Here is a 15078-nt window from a genome sequence, read left to right as displayed (position 1 = left end):
TCCCTTAGTTTTAGTCCCTTCTCTAATGACTTCTAGTCTACAAGAGGCTTGATTTTTATGGCCAGCTTGGAAGTAGCTCTCAGATATAAGTTATAAGGCACCATCTTTCTCCAAACAACAACTGCAGTTGTCTGGAGGAGTACTGATTGCACAGGCAACTGCTTGGTGTTTTTGTCATGGTATTGAAAATACTCAGTGTTTTGTTAGAAAATCATGTTTGGAAGGCAAATAATCAGCCTCCTTGGGAAAGCAGAGGAATACTTAATCTGTAGGGCAGGCAGAGTTTGCCTACTGGAGAAGCACTGGCTGTGACTGCCTTGTGACAGACCCCATAAAGGCCTGGTGACAAGGCACTTGCACTACTACTAAGTTTGTGGTTGTACTAAGGTCTATGAGAAATGTTTTTTAAGTTTTAGATCGAAAAAGAAAAACACGGAAACATCAACAGGAAATAAAACATTTTTATTGAATATCTGTGTAATATGTATGTTAATTTAACGACAATTGGAAAACTCTACTGTGGGAAGTCACTACACAAAGTGAAACAAAATATAAACCACCTCATCAAAAATGAAGGTAAAATACGGCTAAAGTTGTCAGCTCGCGGGCCACGAGCGATATGGCAGGATAAAACACCCCAAACATTTCTACAAGATACAGAGAAAACCCACACAGAGAAACACTCAAGCAGGCAGTAAATATACACAAAGGCAACTAGGATCTTTCTACAGCATCAGATTCTAATACTTCACACAGCTTTGTCAGAAAGGTACATGTGGCTTCTTTGAGGATGAAAATGTCATCTTGGTCAAATAGCAGGTTCAGTCTCTGAGAATCGTAGTACCTTACAAACCAATTCTACGGTGACATTCAGTCTGGCAGTGTAGGAAGAAAAAGCATTAAGAATACCTTAACACAATGAATCAGTTCTGGCAGTTTGAACCTGCAGCTATCCCGAATGAACAACTGAAAGCTAAAGACCATGAAGCTGAATATCCGCTCTTATGCTGGAAAGCTGACTGTCTCGGTCTTTTCTTTGGTGGGGTTTGGTCCTCAAGGTTAAGATTTTAAAGCATTCCAGCTTGATGCTTTGCATGTATGTGCCTGTTTCTATCAGATGTCTCACTTGTGTATTTTCCATGTTTCATGTAAAAAAGAAAGAAAATGGGCCTTGCTACTTACTTTTGGAGGTGAGGAGAGATCCATATTTTTAGTCTCCTCTCACTTTGCTGCTCCTTTTTCCCACTATGCACTGAAAATGGTGGCGTGTGGCCATCACCACACTGACCTCAGGCTGTCACAGCTCTCTCAGCAGCAGAGCCTTGAGGGAGGGTATAGAATTTCATCTTCAATCCACAGTTCTCTGACCACATTCATCGTTTTATCTTTTTTTTACAATAATTTCTTTTAGGTACAACTGAGAAAAGCGTTAGTAGTCTCAGGTCTCCCTCCAAAAGGTATAGCATTTCCACATTTCTGGGGTAGTTCGCATGGATGAAAATAATTCACTTTTCAAAGCGTTATAAATATATTCACAGCATGGAAAGACAAGCGAGGGGCTTCAAAGGACTTCAAAGGACGGTACATGGGATAGAAGTGATGCCCTAAATGACTTGATGAGATGGTACAAGCCGAGATGACATGCTGGCTAGCTGGAAGATGGCTATCTACAGTAAAGCAGCAGGGGGGCAAGGGTGAGGGAGGTTGGGAATGTGAAATATTGCACAGGGTTTGACAAAATGCTGCGTGGTCAACCCATTCAATATAGCCTCCTTGTCTCCTGCATAGCTCTCCAGTTCTAAATTGGTCCGTCATAACTAGAACTGCTTGTGCTATGCATTCCTTCGGCAGTGCAGTAGAAGGGAATGGCAGTATTATTACAATATCACTACGGAATAAATTGATTGCTATCCACTGAGAAAACTACATTTCTAAGCACACACGGCAGTCACAGTGATACACAGAGCAGTCTTTCAAGACTCTTATGGAATGACTAATAGCTTCATAATAGTGCCATTTACTACATAATAACATTGAAAACATTTAAAAACTCCTCCTGAAACGAGCATCTAGTATACAGAAGAGGTTGCTTCAGTTTTCTAGAACTTGTTCTTTGTTTTCACTTTTTTTTTTTTTCTTTTTAAAGGACAAATTAAAACTTAAGTATAAATAGTATATAAAAGGTCACTAGCTGTTCTCTTTTGGCTTACTTTGAAGTGCATTTAGAACTATGGCTAAATTTTGTCATCTTCTGATGGGATTACAATACTGTCCATTTACCATGAAACTATTTTGTATAATAAACTCACACGGCTGTGTCTAAAAAATATTCTGCATTCCTTCTAATCTGAGTTAGTATAATAAAATATTTTGTTACAAAGTCTAATGTGCAAACTCATTATAACGTGAAATCGTGGATGGAATTCACAGTATGCAAATTTTGTATAAAGGTGATAACGGAGAGCTACTCTTGATTTCATGGCAGCATTTTGCGACTGCCGCGTCTCCCCCCTCCCGTCCCCCCCTCCCCGCATAACCACTGCAATGTTCTTACTTTTACGTGAGATGAAACTGTTTCCTCCTATGGAACTGCTTCCTCAACTTTCAATCGAAAACCATTTCGGTCTGTAACGTTTGCGTTTTGGAATATATACATAAAAATGATCTCATGGCTTCTGGCTACATCTCCTTGAGGTCAGCCATGGAGCTGCTCAGATCATGCTAAGTTGCCTGTCAAAGAAGTCTACCAAATTGGATGTGCCCCTCCAAGATTCACTGTGTACACGTAGCTTGTTATCAGGATGGTCCAGTTGAAAGCTCAGATTTAAGTTGTCCTTTAAGATGTCAGTGTAACACTACTAGTGCCTTACAAGTTGGAATTTTTTTTTTCTGGAATGCAGACGATACAATAGTTACCCTATAATATATTATCAGCTCTCCTATATCTCAGTCAATTTACATAATTTAAAATAGAACATCTTATTAAAAACATCTAGATATACACAGATTAGGAAACGCTTACAACATACAAATACACAAACTAGAAATAAATTCTCAGCATACTGGTGTATATATACAACTGTGTGATACAATAAATAATTTCTGTCATGCTCTATCTACACATCATATTGCTTAAAAGAAGAGTAGATCTGGGGGGCAGTGGTGAAATGAAGCGCCGTTAGAGGGCTCTCTACGTTTAAGGTTGTGCAAATTAAAACAGGAATTAATTTAAAAGTACAACTGATCTGTGACAGGAACACATGGCTGGAAATGAAAGGACCCATATTACTGAGGTATTTACAGATACTGGCTAAAGAGCACTATGTGGGCAAATGCAGAAAGGCTTCTTCTTCTTCGTACTTTAATTTAATTTACTTCTTGACTGCCAGCATGGCATCTACCTCCTCCTCGGGCTGTAGGGTGTGCCACTGTGCGATGGGCCGCCTGGGGTTGGCCAACATGTCTGACCAATGCCGCAGCTCTGCTCCAGTGCTGTTGTAGCCCACAAAGACTTTCCCGATGGCATCGTTCTTGCCAATCTTGTCATAGTCCAAAACAGTCACAACAATTTGCACTTTCTACAATGAGACAGAGAAAGACCAGTGAGGGGAGGAGGGCAGAGAGGAATTTCAGCACACACAGTTACAACTGAGTCTCCATAGACACAAATTGAGCAGATGCGTGACTGCCAGAGGAGGCTCCCCCAAACATAAGCAAATTCAAACATTTGTCTTTGCTTCTTGTGAGCCTTCAAGATGTATTTCTACTTAGAACCTCACAGTTAACCTGAAATTCACCCCCTCACATCAAAGAGCTTCATGTGGGAATTAAAGTTGATTTTTTTCCCTTAACAGGTTAACAACGTATATATATATTTTTGTTGCTACTGGAGAAGCAGGCTACTTGAAGTCTGCAGGGCTAATGGTAAGATCTTCAGAGAAACTAAGTAAAAAGTAGTTAAATCAAACACATCATTATTGTATAAATAAATGTTAAAAGGTAGAATTCAGAAATGGCTCTACACCAACTTATCATCTCCAATGTTGCACTCAGTTCTTTCTACTTTGAAGCAACTCCTTATTATCTGTCCTGCATGCAAATCTGCTGTTTTCAAAAATAATTCAGAAGACAGCACACAGAGAGCATTGGTGCTCTGGCACAGGTTGCCCAAGGAGGCTGTGGATGCCCCACCCATGAGACATTCATGACCAGACTGGATGTGGCTCTGGGCAGCCTGGTCTGGTGGTTGGTGACCCTGCACATAGCAGGGGGGTTGAAACTACATGAACATTGTGGTCGCTTTCAACGCAGGCCATTCGATGATTCTATAATTCTTTAACAGCCCTTAAAGCTGCTGTCTACAGATATGTGTACATAACTGTGTGTACAGACACACATACACACACTCATATGTATGTGTACATTATAGGTTTATACAACAATAAAGCAGCCAGGAAAAGAGACTGTAACCCAAGGGAGCCGGAAAAAAGAAGAAGCTGTGGTGTCTTGGGGCTCTGGCACAGCATCTCTATTAGGCACAGGGAGGTCTGGCCTGCAGCCACACTGGTGCTGCAGTCACTTGGCTGTAGGAGCAGTAAGCTCTGGCACACAGAATTGTGAGAGCCCATCTCTCAGAGCTCACACACCAGTTCCTGCTCACTTGGGCTGGGGCACGTTTAGAGGCAGAGTTCAAGGCAGGTGTTTGTGTATGCGTGCACATGTTCCCCTCCATCAGGTTGTTAAGATTTAATGAAACAGTACAAACAGCTTTGTCTTCAGTGGGATGATATTCTTAACTGTATCTGAGACATTAAACAGCCTTGGGCTGATTTTATTTAACTGTAAATGCTTCTCCTTAGGGATTTGCCAGTTAAAGTTGAACATACAGTTCTTTTCCTGACTTCTTCTATCCCCTGATAAATATATATGGTTCCCTACATGAATGTGAGCTTCCTGAACTCACTGAAGAAATGCACTGTAACAGATTTCTTTAATAAACAATCAAACAAACAAACAAATAAATTCTCAAATATCATGTTTTTTAAATTTCAGGTTTTAAATATGTGAATAGTCTGGATTTCTCAGTAGCACAATTAATTTTATTGCTTGCAATAGGATTTATCTTTTTAAAGTAACCCTTAAGCATCTCTGCAAGACCGGACTCACGTGGTCTGTTTTATAGGGTCCATTCACTTACACGACTCTGCAGTTCACTGAGCCAGAGAAAGAAATAATTCCAGCAAGCACTAAAGTATTTATATAGTTGCTGATGACAAAAGGGTGCATCAAACTCAAGATTCTGTCTCCCCAGAGCACTCATGATATATAGCAATATCCTGAAGCAAGTATTCCTAGATGCCAAAATGATGTTTCATTTTTGCTGCTTGCAATACACTCACTTTAATGTTGATGGTACCTCCCCAAATGAACATTTATGTTTTAGATGTATGATACAATCACAGATCTAAAACATAGGCATGAGTACTATTTTTCGGTACAAAAAAAGTTGCCTGCTGCACCTAGAAGCTCGGGGCTAGTTATTATTTGGTTTTTCCTTTGTTAATCATAATGCAACAGTGAGCACTGAAAGGACACTTTTTTGATCTATAAAGATGGAAGAAAATGTAGCTCAGATGGTTAATGCCAAAACGATTTTCACTGTATGGTTTTTGACTTAGACCCGCAGAGAAATGTACTTTTCATCACAGTACTTTTGTACCACATATTAAAGGAACAGCACTGCAAAATCCAACAGGTGCAGCGGAACTCACCACCTCTGTTACTACATACTTGGATTAGCAGTTTCCTTGGCATGATTAGGCATTCTTTGTAATGAATGGGAATGGAGACTTTGGTACCTCTGGATGTGGTCTTCCTTGAAGGTGGTGAAACGTACTTAATTTGACTGAAGGAACAGGATTTGACTTCCCAGTGGTATTCTCCCATTGCCTTTCAACATACCACCTTTTCCTTGTCTGCCCATTTCACTTGAGACCCTAAATCCATTCTTACTGTAACTTAAGTCTAAACAATATTTAAAACACATTTTTTTTTTCTGATGATGAAATTACTACAGTGACTTTAATGAAATCTCTTCTAAATAGTCTTTCATAACTAATTCCAAAATACGCTGGCACAGTACCACAGTCCCTAACTACCGATCATTAAATTGAGGCTATATCCTGAGGTAAACAGCTATAAGTTGCTCTAATAAACTTATCATAAAAGCAGTAAAATTTTAGACAGCTAAACCACAACACTTTTTAAAATGCCTGTGTCCACCTCACTAAGCTGCTTTAGGATTAGAAGGCAAAATGGCCAAGCACCCACAGAATAAGTGTTAAAATGCCAAAGCTCAGATTTGATAACTTGGAGGTATCCATTCAGGTTCCCCACTCCTGTCCCTACTCAGAAATCAAGATGCTTCAGAGAGGCTTTATATGATAGAACTTCTTTAGCTTCTGGTCCTTTGATGCTTGTTCTGAGGTGTTTCACCAGCACAATGAACAGCTTTCGTTAAAATCACTGTGAATTCGCCCCTGTTGGATTTCCTCTTTAGGTCCCGTCCATAGACATTTGTATCTATGCTGTGGGGTATCATAAAGCTCCTAGGAGGGCCAGTCCTGCACTCTAATCACTATTCCTATTGCCTCATCTTATTTAGCTTAGTTATCTTTGTCAGAACCAAGCCAATAAAAGGCAAGCACACAGCCTTTGTTGAAAGGCAGGCCTTAGCTTCTGGACTTCTTTCCAGTTCAGCTGTTATCAGAATGGAAGATGCAGATTCCCAAAGCCCTTACCATTCTCTCTCCTAATCAAGAGGAGTCTGCCTTGCAGTCTCTACTGCCTTGCAGTTTTCCCTAACAATGTCAGCTAGCTGCACATCTAACTAGTGCCATTTCAACCCCCATTGCAACAAGGAATCTGATCTGTGGTGTAAGACCTCTCTTACAATCTAAAAAAGCACATAATCCCAGACTTTTAATTATTGTCTTTCAAACTGAGAAGTCCTTAGAAGTACACTTTCCATACTGAGATCTATCCAGAAAAGAATTTATCTTGCTTAACGTCTGCAGGGTCACAGAGCCTCCTGGGAGGCCAGGAAGTTGACTTACATGCAGCTCTTTTTTTTGGGGATATTTAAACCCATGCATCTTGCCCTGGCAATGAATACTCTAACAAATGAGCAAAAGAAGAAAAACGACTTAACGCTAATGGTTAAGGCTTAACAAAAATGGAGGCAGTTTGTAACAACTGATCTTTACGTGACTTACATTACATAGATCAGATCAGAGATCCAAGTCACGCCTTTTCCAAGTGATTCGTTCCACAAACAGGTGAACTGATACTCTCTGGTCTATCATATACTTGGCTTTTTATGGAACAATGAGTGTTGCACTCGCAGAACAAGTCATAGTCACAAGTGACAAGAATACTTGTGAAAACATTGAAGATCAGGTTTCAAATTCAGTTAGAGATGGCAGTAAACTCACTGCACGTTTCCCATATGCCTCCTGAGATGGTTAAGAGGACCATCAATCTTGTGAGAAAACCGTTAGCTAACATGAAGAAAAGTTAAATCTCATTCACATGAACAAGAGACGATTCGCCTCCCAGTAGCCCAAAGGTAGGTACTCAAGTCCCTGAGGAACACTGATGTGGTCACTTGTTATTTTCCATGCCTGGGGGAGGCAACTCCCAGCTCAGTGAGCTGGTTTCTGAGCCTCCTAGTTTTAGGAACTGAGCTCCTCAGGAACTGCTGGAGCTGCACTGAGCCACCAAGAAAACAGATACCCCTAACATCCTCAAGTGTGTTTTTCAAAGAGAAGTGGGAACTGCTGAAAAGGTTTTCATGGTAAGATGGGTAAGTATGAAAAAAAAGAATTAAATAATGTATTTTACTTGACAGGGATGCTGCAGTACTTTCAACAAACAGTTCCTAAATACACATAGGGAACACAACTGTGATCAATGATACTGATCTAGTATTTTCAATAATGTGGGGGAAATTATATTATACAACATTTCTTTTGTCCCTATACTTATTTTTTGCCAGCACATTCCTTTGCTATCTCCCTGTAGATGTTTTTTTTTTTTTTTTTTTTTCCCCTCCAGAATCCATTTCTGTTAACATAAAATGTCAGTTATCCATTTCTCACTGATGAATCAAAGCTTCATAAGTACTGTGCATTTTCTCATTTCCCTCTTGAAGCAGTCACACTCATCTCCTGCAGCACAGGCCTGGCACCTAGGTGCTAATGAAGGCATGCACACGTGATAATTAACATGATTCCTGTTAAATATTTATAAGGGCTGAGAAATAGAATGCAGAGAGAAGACAAAACACTGTTTGACATTACCTGAATTTGCTCAAATGGTACTTCAAAGCTGAAAGACTCGTTGTAATAGGGATTCAGAGTATTCTTCTTAATTGTTGTCTTTTTCTTCTTCAGCCTCTTACCATTCTGCATCAGATGGATTTTCACATAGGGATCTAGGTAATCAAGAGAAGAGGTAGAGGTAAGAGAGGTAATTCACTGTGTTTTCTGTAGAATTTAATCTCACAAATTCAGGACTCAAGAGAAAAAAAAGAAAAATCTTCAACAACAACCCGCTTGTAATTAAACAGTCTTAGTTTCCACCATAGGAAAACTCCTACACAACTGCAAAGTGCTTGCGATGGAAAAGGTACAATATATTTGTTTCCACCTAACTTTGTTCTGCAGTTCATTAAGCATCCTGTAAACAATCCTGTTGTTAATTAGCAGTACCTTTGCTGAGCTCTGTTGTATTCTTCTGTTTACCATAAAACACAATTTGAAATCTCAGGCTCCTCTTTTTCAACAGCCTGTATGGTACTGTCACAAAAAATTGGGCAGGTATCTTCTTTGGCTTTAGGCAGATATACTGTGATGAAGAGTGAGGCAAACCATCCCTCTAGGGAGTTGTATGGAACTACGGAAAACGTAAGTCAAGTGTTGCGTAAATTAAGAGAACCTGGCTGTAAGCTGTCTCTGGAGAGGGCTTCTCATGTCCCTCCTAAGAAAAGGATGGAGCTACAGAAGAATGGTAAATACTGAAACTAAATATTATCATTATGAACAAATCATGCTTTACTCTCCAATGAAATTCTTCGTTGAAGGGCCTGAGAACAATAACTGCATTCTGCTACAGTCAGATATGTGCCTAGGAACATAGGAGTTGGAGACAGTTAAGTTTTGAAGAAACATGATTACAACCTTCAATATGTCTGAAGAGAAAATAATTCCACTAGTGGACTCTTCCAGACAGCGGACAAGGGCCTAATAACATCCAATGTGAGAAGAAACTAGATAAATTTTAGCTTAGAAATACACACATGCTTTAGTAGTGAGGCTACTGATCAAGCTGGAATAGCTTCTCAAGATTTTGCGGTGAACTCTGTCACAGAGGGTTAAGATTCTTTCTCCCTCAAACGACACAAATACAAATACAAACTAAATCTGGGTAGTTTTATGCCCTAGGCTAGATAAGGAATTGCAAGGGTTCCTTTTCACTGCACAGTGTATGAATTAAGGGCAGAGCAGAAATGTGAAGAACAGAAATGCTAGCAAAAAGACAACAACATTCTTTATTATTATTATTTTTTTAATACTGTTTTCGACATCATGGTGTGCACTGTTTCGAATGTGGACAACTGGCAAACATGGACTCCTTTAAATTAGTTGATACTTGAGAAAAGGCTCATCTACCTGACTGCTTTTGCAGAGGCTCCATGCTGAATGCATAACAGTTTTGACATGCAAAAATATGATGTTTTAGGTATAGCTAATATATTTATACTAAGAAAGTTTAGTAGTCAAGGAGCCAGCAACAGTGCATTAAGACACAGAAATGATAAGTACTGCTGTTGAAGTATAATCTGAGTAACTAAGGCAGGCTGGGAGGCTAAGTAGTGCAGTAATTGATCATTATTGAGGGGATTAGAACTGAAGAAGTCTATTAAAATAAATGTAATCAATATAAGCCAATCATTTAGTGACTTGTGCTTGTACAAAGACAGCATAAACAGATTTGATGATTATTCATATGTCCATACGGAACTCTATTGTAATGATTTATATAGCAATGCAGATACATTGTGATCTACAAAAACATTCCATATTTTTGGGGGCAAATACTTAAACCTAGAATTCAAGTGTGTCTTCAATGTTTGAAGACTATGCACATTCAATTTAAATTACTTGCTTTGCATTTAACAGATTTTCTATCTTCCTGCTGGTACTAGAACAAAATTTGACCCCAGATAACTCATGCCCATGGACAAGACAAGATAAATAAGCCTAGATCTTTGTGGCTTCTTTTTCACATCCTATCAGTTTCTTATGCTTATCTGTCAGAGTATATGAGTTTGGCTGAGGCAAATGCCAGTTTTTTTCAGTAGGAAAGATCCAAGTGGTACCATCTTACCACTGTTGTGCAGAAATGTCAGTGGCAGAGGTCCCAAACGAAGCACAGAAAGGTACATACCATGTGATTCAATAGCCTCAGTTTTTTCATCATATAGTGAAACTGCCAAGCCAAACTAAATATGAATTTAAAAAGTCACCTAACTGAAGTCATGTTCCTTCTTTTCCAGTTTTAGAAGAATGCATTAAATAACTTTACTAATCACAAAAACAGCACAGATCAGAATAGGGTGTCCAACTCACATACACGAATGAGAGACTTTAGCTAAGTTCATCCTCATTAGATTGCACGTCCACTTTCTGTTTCTTGAAGCACCCTGGCCTTACGTGATTCTCCTCTCTCTTTGTTCTTCTGAGTCCAATCCATGACCCCTTCAGTTAGACTGTCCCGTAACCCACCTCACCAGCCCTACCACCATCAGCTCTCCAAGATTCTATTTGCATGCCACCTACACAGAACTCCTTGCAACTTCACAAGGAAGTGTCTCAAAAAGATGGGTTCTTTTCCACCAAATAACAGAAGCTAAAATGCTCGGAATCAATTACTGGAAGAAGGGAGGATGATCAAAAGCAAGCAGAACCTCTGAGAAGTTACAGTATCCAGTGAGATAAGGCACAGTGCTAATGGAAACCTCTCTTCTATCTACTTGCAGCATAACCTCAGTGCTGGCACCATTACTCATGCTGAGCAATGCTTTAATATGTAAATAATCTCACAGAATAACTAAGACTAGAAAGAATGACAGCACTGATATTAAAACCCATCAGTGATAAACTATAGATAAGTGCATAGCGTGGGCACAGAGAGCAGAATTCTTTGGACCACATGTAAATGTCTACATCCAATGCCAATGAAAATGAGAAAGCTTTTCCCTTTGTGTACTCTGGATAGTTATCTAATTCCAGAGTAGATACCTGTCTTTTGTCAAGTAGACTGTATCCCAAAAGGCAAGGTAGCCTATTAGCTTGGATGTGAACTGTTATACTGCAGAAAGCTACAGTTAGAAGAGGTGCACATCACTCTGTTTTTTTCCACCTGACCATCTGGAAAAAGGGATGTTGCATCCAGGGTGCTGCAGATGTCTATCAGCTAAAGAAGACAGAATAGTTGCGTGTCCATTGCTTAATAATTCATACTGAGCAACGTGTGGGATTTAAAAAAAAAAAATTATGTTATTTATTCACTCATTAACAATCATCCACAAATGCTAAAAAGCTGTAAAATTCATAATGAATCGTGCACTATAGATTTTACAACATCTCAAGGGAGAGCGGCTGAACAGCTTTTAAAGTGCTGGGTGACAAGCTGACAAATTTTGTCTTCCTGAAGTTTGCAGCAAGATGCCAATATGTTATTTAAAGGATAACTGAAATGGCATGCGATATCAGGTAAACATGTCTTGATTCATGTGGACTGTGAAGCATACATAAACAATTAGAACCCTCTTAATATAATGACTATTTCATCATCATCATGCCGTAGACAAGATGCTCTTATTTATCAGGGCTTTAGAAAAAGCAAACTTGGCAGTTAAAAGAAAATACTACATTGCAAAAGAAGAAAATTGTGACTAATGACCATATCTAAGGAAAAAGTGCAACTCAAGAACGACTGTTTGACAGTGAGTTTTAAGATGAAAATTGTTTTACACGGATCAGTAGTTAATGAAAAAATCATTTTCCAGGTAGAATGCAGCACACAGATTTCCACTTGTATGGATCTTCAGCAGAATAATGTCAACAAAGTACTCAGCATGGCATGGCTTTACTACAGTGGCTTATTCTGAATGCAAACATAAGGATGGTGCTGATCTTTGGTAAATATTTGTAAGGCTTCTGTAATATGAAAAGCAAGCAGCCAGAAAGTTGACAAATTTGAAATATGCTTCAGGGGAAACACTGGACTTGATTAGGTGTGCAATTATAGTGCAGAACCCATGTGTGGGGAGAGTAACAGTTGGAAGAAAAAAATCCCACACAGCCCTGTGTGCTGGGATCAGAGAAAACCCTCCTCAAGCCTCAAGGAATCCTAACATGATTAAGAGGAAAAAGCTGAGCCAGAACAAACTAGTCACGGATACAGCTGAGTAATGTTTCATATGACAAACACTTTAATATGAAGATGTACTCAAATAAAATGTAGAAACTGAAAAGAAATAGAGTGCCAGAACTGCCTCTGGCTGTATTTTTGTCTTCAGACTGTTCAGGCTGAGTGCTAATTAGCACTCACATTTTCCCCCACCAGAAGAAAAGCTATGCCAAGCCCATGCCAAAACACACATCACTGACATTTAGAGCAAAGGTGTCAGCAGACAGTGGTGTTTCCATCTTGGGAAGTAGAAGACATTCTTGAAGAACTCAGAAATTGATTCAATAAGAAAATCAGATTTGGAAATGTAGCCTCAGAAATGGCTCTGCACTCACAGTTAGGGCCGAGGTGACTTGCGGGGAGGGCTGTCAGTTCCACTATAAAGAGCCAAGATCACTCGCATCCTACAGCAACCAGCAGGGTGGGAACACAAGGCCAGTGCCTCTGAGCAAGGCAGGAGGAGGGCTGGACTCAGTACGGCACGCACAGAGCACAGCGGGACAAACTTCACCAGTAGTTCCCACAGGTTTGCTGATTCCTCCCTCTGTGGGCCTATAAACCCTTCTCTCCCAGGAGAGCGATGATGCACATTATTCCTGTGGCTTTCAGGCCATGGTTAATTTGCCTCAACTTTTACTTCTTCTGTGTATGAGATGAGTGGGAATAATTAAAGTCTGTGACACAATGAGCTTGTGGTGATGCTGTGCCTGGACTGTCTAAGTCAATATTTTTCAGATGAAGTGTAAGCCAGAGGAGGAAAATGTGTTATCTTGAGAAGAAGCAATGTAAGATACCACTACTAAAAAAGAGTGCAAGTCCTGTGGTACATTCTATACTGGCTTATATTCATTGATACAAGCTACTGGACATTCTATTTTCCTCCACAAATAAGCACACAGAAAGTGGAATGTTATTTTTAAGCAGCAACTGACATCCCAAGAGAAACAATGAAAAACATTCTCATCAGGAGGAATTCACTTGGCATAAAATATAGGTTTTGTGGTTTTCTTTTTTTTTCTTTTCTTTCTTTCTTAACCACAGCATTTCAATGGAAATGGGATTGTTGAGTCTTCCTTAAAGTGCTACTTAATGTCCAGTTCTCAGCTAGCATTCCCATTTAGTCACCAGGGACATTATTGGAGTTTCCATAACCCCACTGGGTTGTAGAGCACTTGATGTTATCAGCCAGATCTTGAGCTGCAGCCAGTACTTGATCAATGCACAAGGGAAATGTGGGTAGTAAAAGTCTTTTGCTGCAGTTTCCGGTGGTGGCATCTGCCCCAGTTCCAATCCCAGCAAAGCACTTATAAAAATCACTTTATTAAGTGGGCTGAGGATTCAGCTGCTTGCCTGGGAAGTTCTCCCAGCACCACCCCATGGCCATGAACTGAGTTCAGAAACTGCAACCAGCCCAGGCAGGGTGACAGATGCCACCGATAGCTGTAACCAATTTAGTCAGAAAGACTGATACTACATGTGCTAACTTCCATCTATTTGTGCCCTCTGGGTGGACTGCTCCAGATGCAGCTCAAGGCCCTTTTTTAATCCTACTTTGTGTCATGGTGAAGCAGGTTAGATGATTTTGGTTAATGTATTTCCATAAGCATCTTTAACAGAATAGTGCATAGTTTATATAGCTTATCCAACGAGTGGATAATTTATACATGAAAACATCTGTCCATTCATGTTCAGTAACAGATTGATTCTCATAGGAATAATGGATTCCATTTAAAGTTGGGGAAGAGGGATCAGTATTTGGAAGAACTAACAGTAGCTCCCTGTTATAACGAAAAAGATGAATGGCCGTGTAGCAAAGCTGTCTCGGAATAACAGCTGTGCAGTTAAATGAGCATCAAATTGTTACTGAAATTCTGAGTTCAGAGAAGCAAAGAGCTCTGGGAGGATCGGGGTGTTGTAAAACTGACAGCGGAGCGAGCAATTCCCTCATCTGAGAATCCCAAACTAAGACGGCTGAGCATGTAGAGCTGACAGTAGAAACAGAAATGTTCACAAAGGCCTAAGGGCTATTCAGCCATCAGATGAGTCTGTAATTCCACCCACAGTGCTTCCAACTGGAAAACAACAAATGTTACAACTCCAGATGGGGGAAGTAGTATAACACTGAAAAAATGAAGAAGCCAAAAGTCTTATTTAAAAACAGTGCAAATTAGAGCTTATGAGATTATGATTAAGTTTGCTGCCAGAGTAAGGGCAGTTGAACTGTCTCTCTTGCATCCAAGCAGCTCACTTCAACATAGCAGCAGAGGCAAAACACATAGTTTTATGAAGCGCACCGAGTGTGTGTTGAACCAACAGAAAAAAGCTCCTTAAGATTTGGCTGTATGTAAACACATAATGCCCTGGTGAAAAAGCAAAGCAACTTAACCAGGCACTCTGTAAATGCGATTACATGCAAACTACAAGCATCAAAGCAGTCAGTCTCATTCCCCTGTATTTGCACCAGAAAGGGAGGAGCTGACTGTTCATAGAGCTTGAATTTAGCAAGCAAATACAGTGTGGCACTGTAGAGCTTTTAGCACA

At 39.8% G+C, this 15078-nt stretch overlaps 1 protein-coding gene across 2 annotated transcripts in view; it reads right to left on the bottom strand.

Moving 5' to 3' along the window:
* Positions 1-441: 441 nt before the first annotated feature.
* Positions 442-15078, bottom strand: part of SYT1 (synaptotagmin 1) — a 331345-nt gene continuing 316708 nt past the window's right edge. For both annotated transcript variants that reach the window (XM_015857161.2, XM_015857142.2), the window contains exons 10-11: positions 8361-8494; positions 442-3578 (exon numbers count right to left, since the gene is read on the bottom strand). In XM_015857161.2, the coding sequence (XP_015712647.1) occupies positions 3372-3578; positions 8361-8494 (341 nt within the window). In that variant the 3' untranslated portion in view covers positions 442-3371. The remainder of the gene's footprint in view (positions 3579-8360; positions 8495-15078) is intronic.

This window comes from Coturnix japonica, chromosome 1 (assembly GCF_001577835.2).
Source record: "Coturnix japonica isolate 7356 chromosome 1, Coturnix japonica 2.1, whole genome shotgun sequence".
In the NCBI taxonomy this organism is placed as follows: domain Eukaryota; kingdom Metazoa; phylum Chordata; class Aves; order Galliformes; family Phasianidae; genus Coturnix; species Coturnix japonica.
The sequence above is the reverse complement of the archived record's forward strand: the minus strand, read 5'-3'. Positions and strand labels throughout refer to the sequence as shown.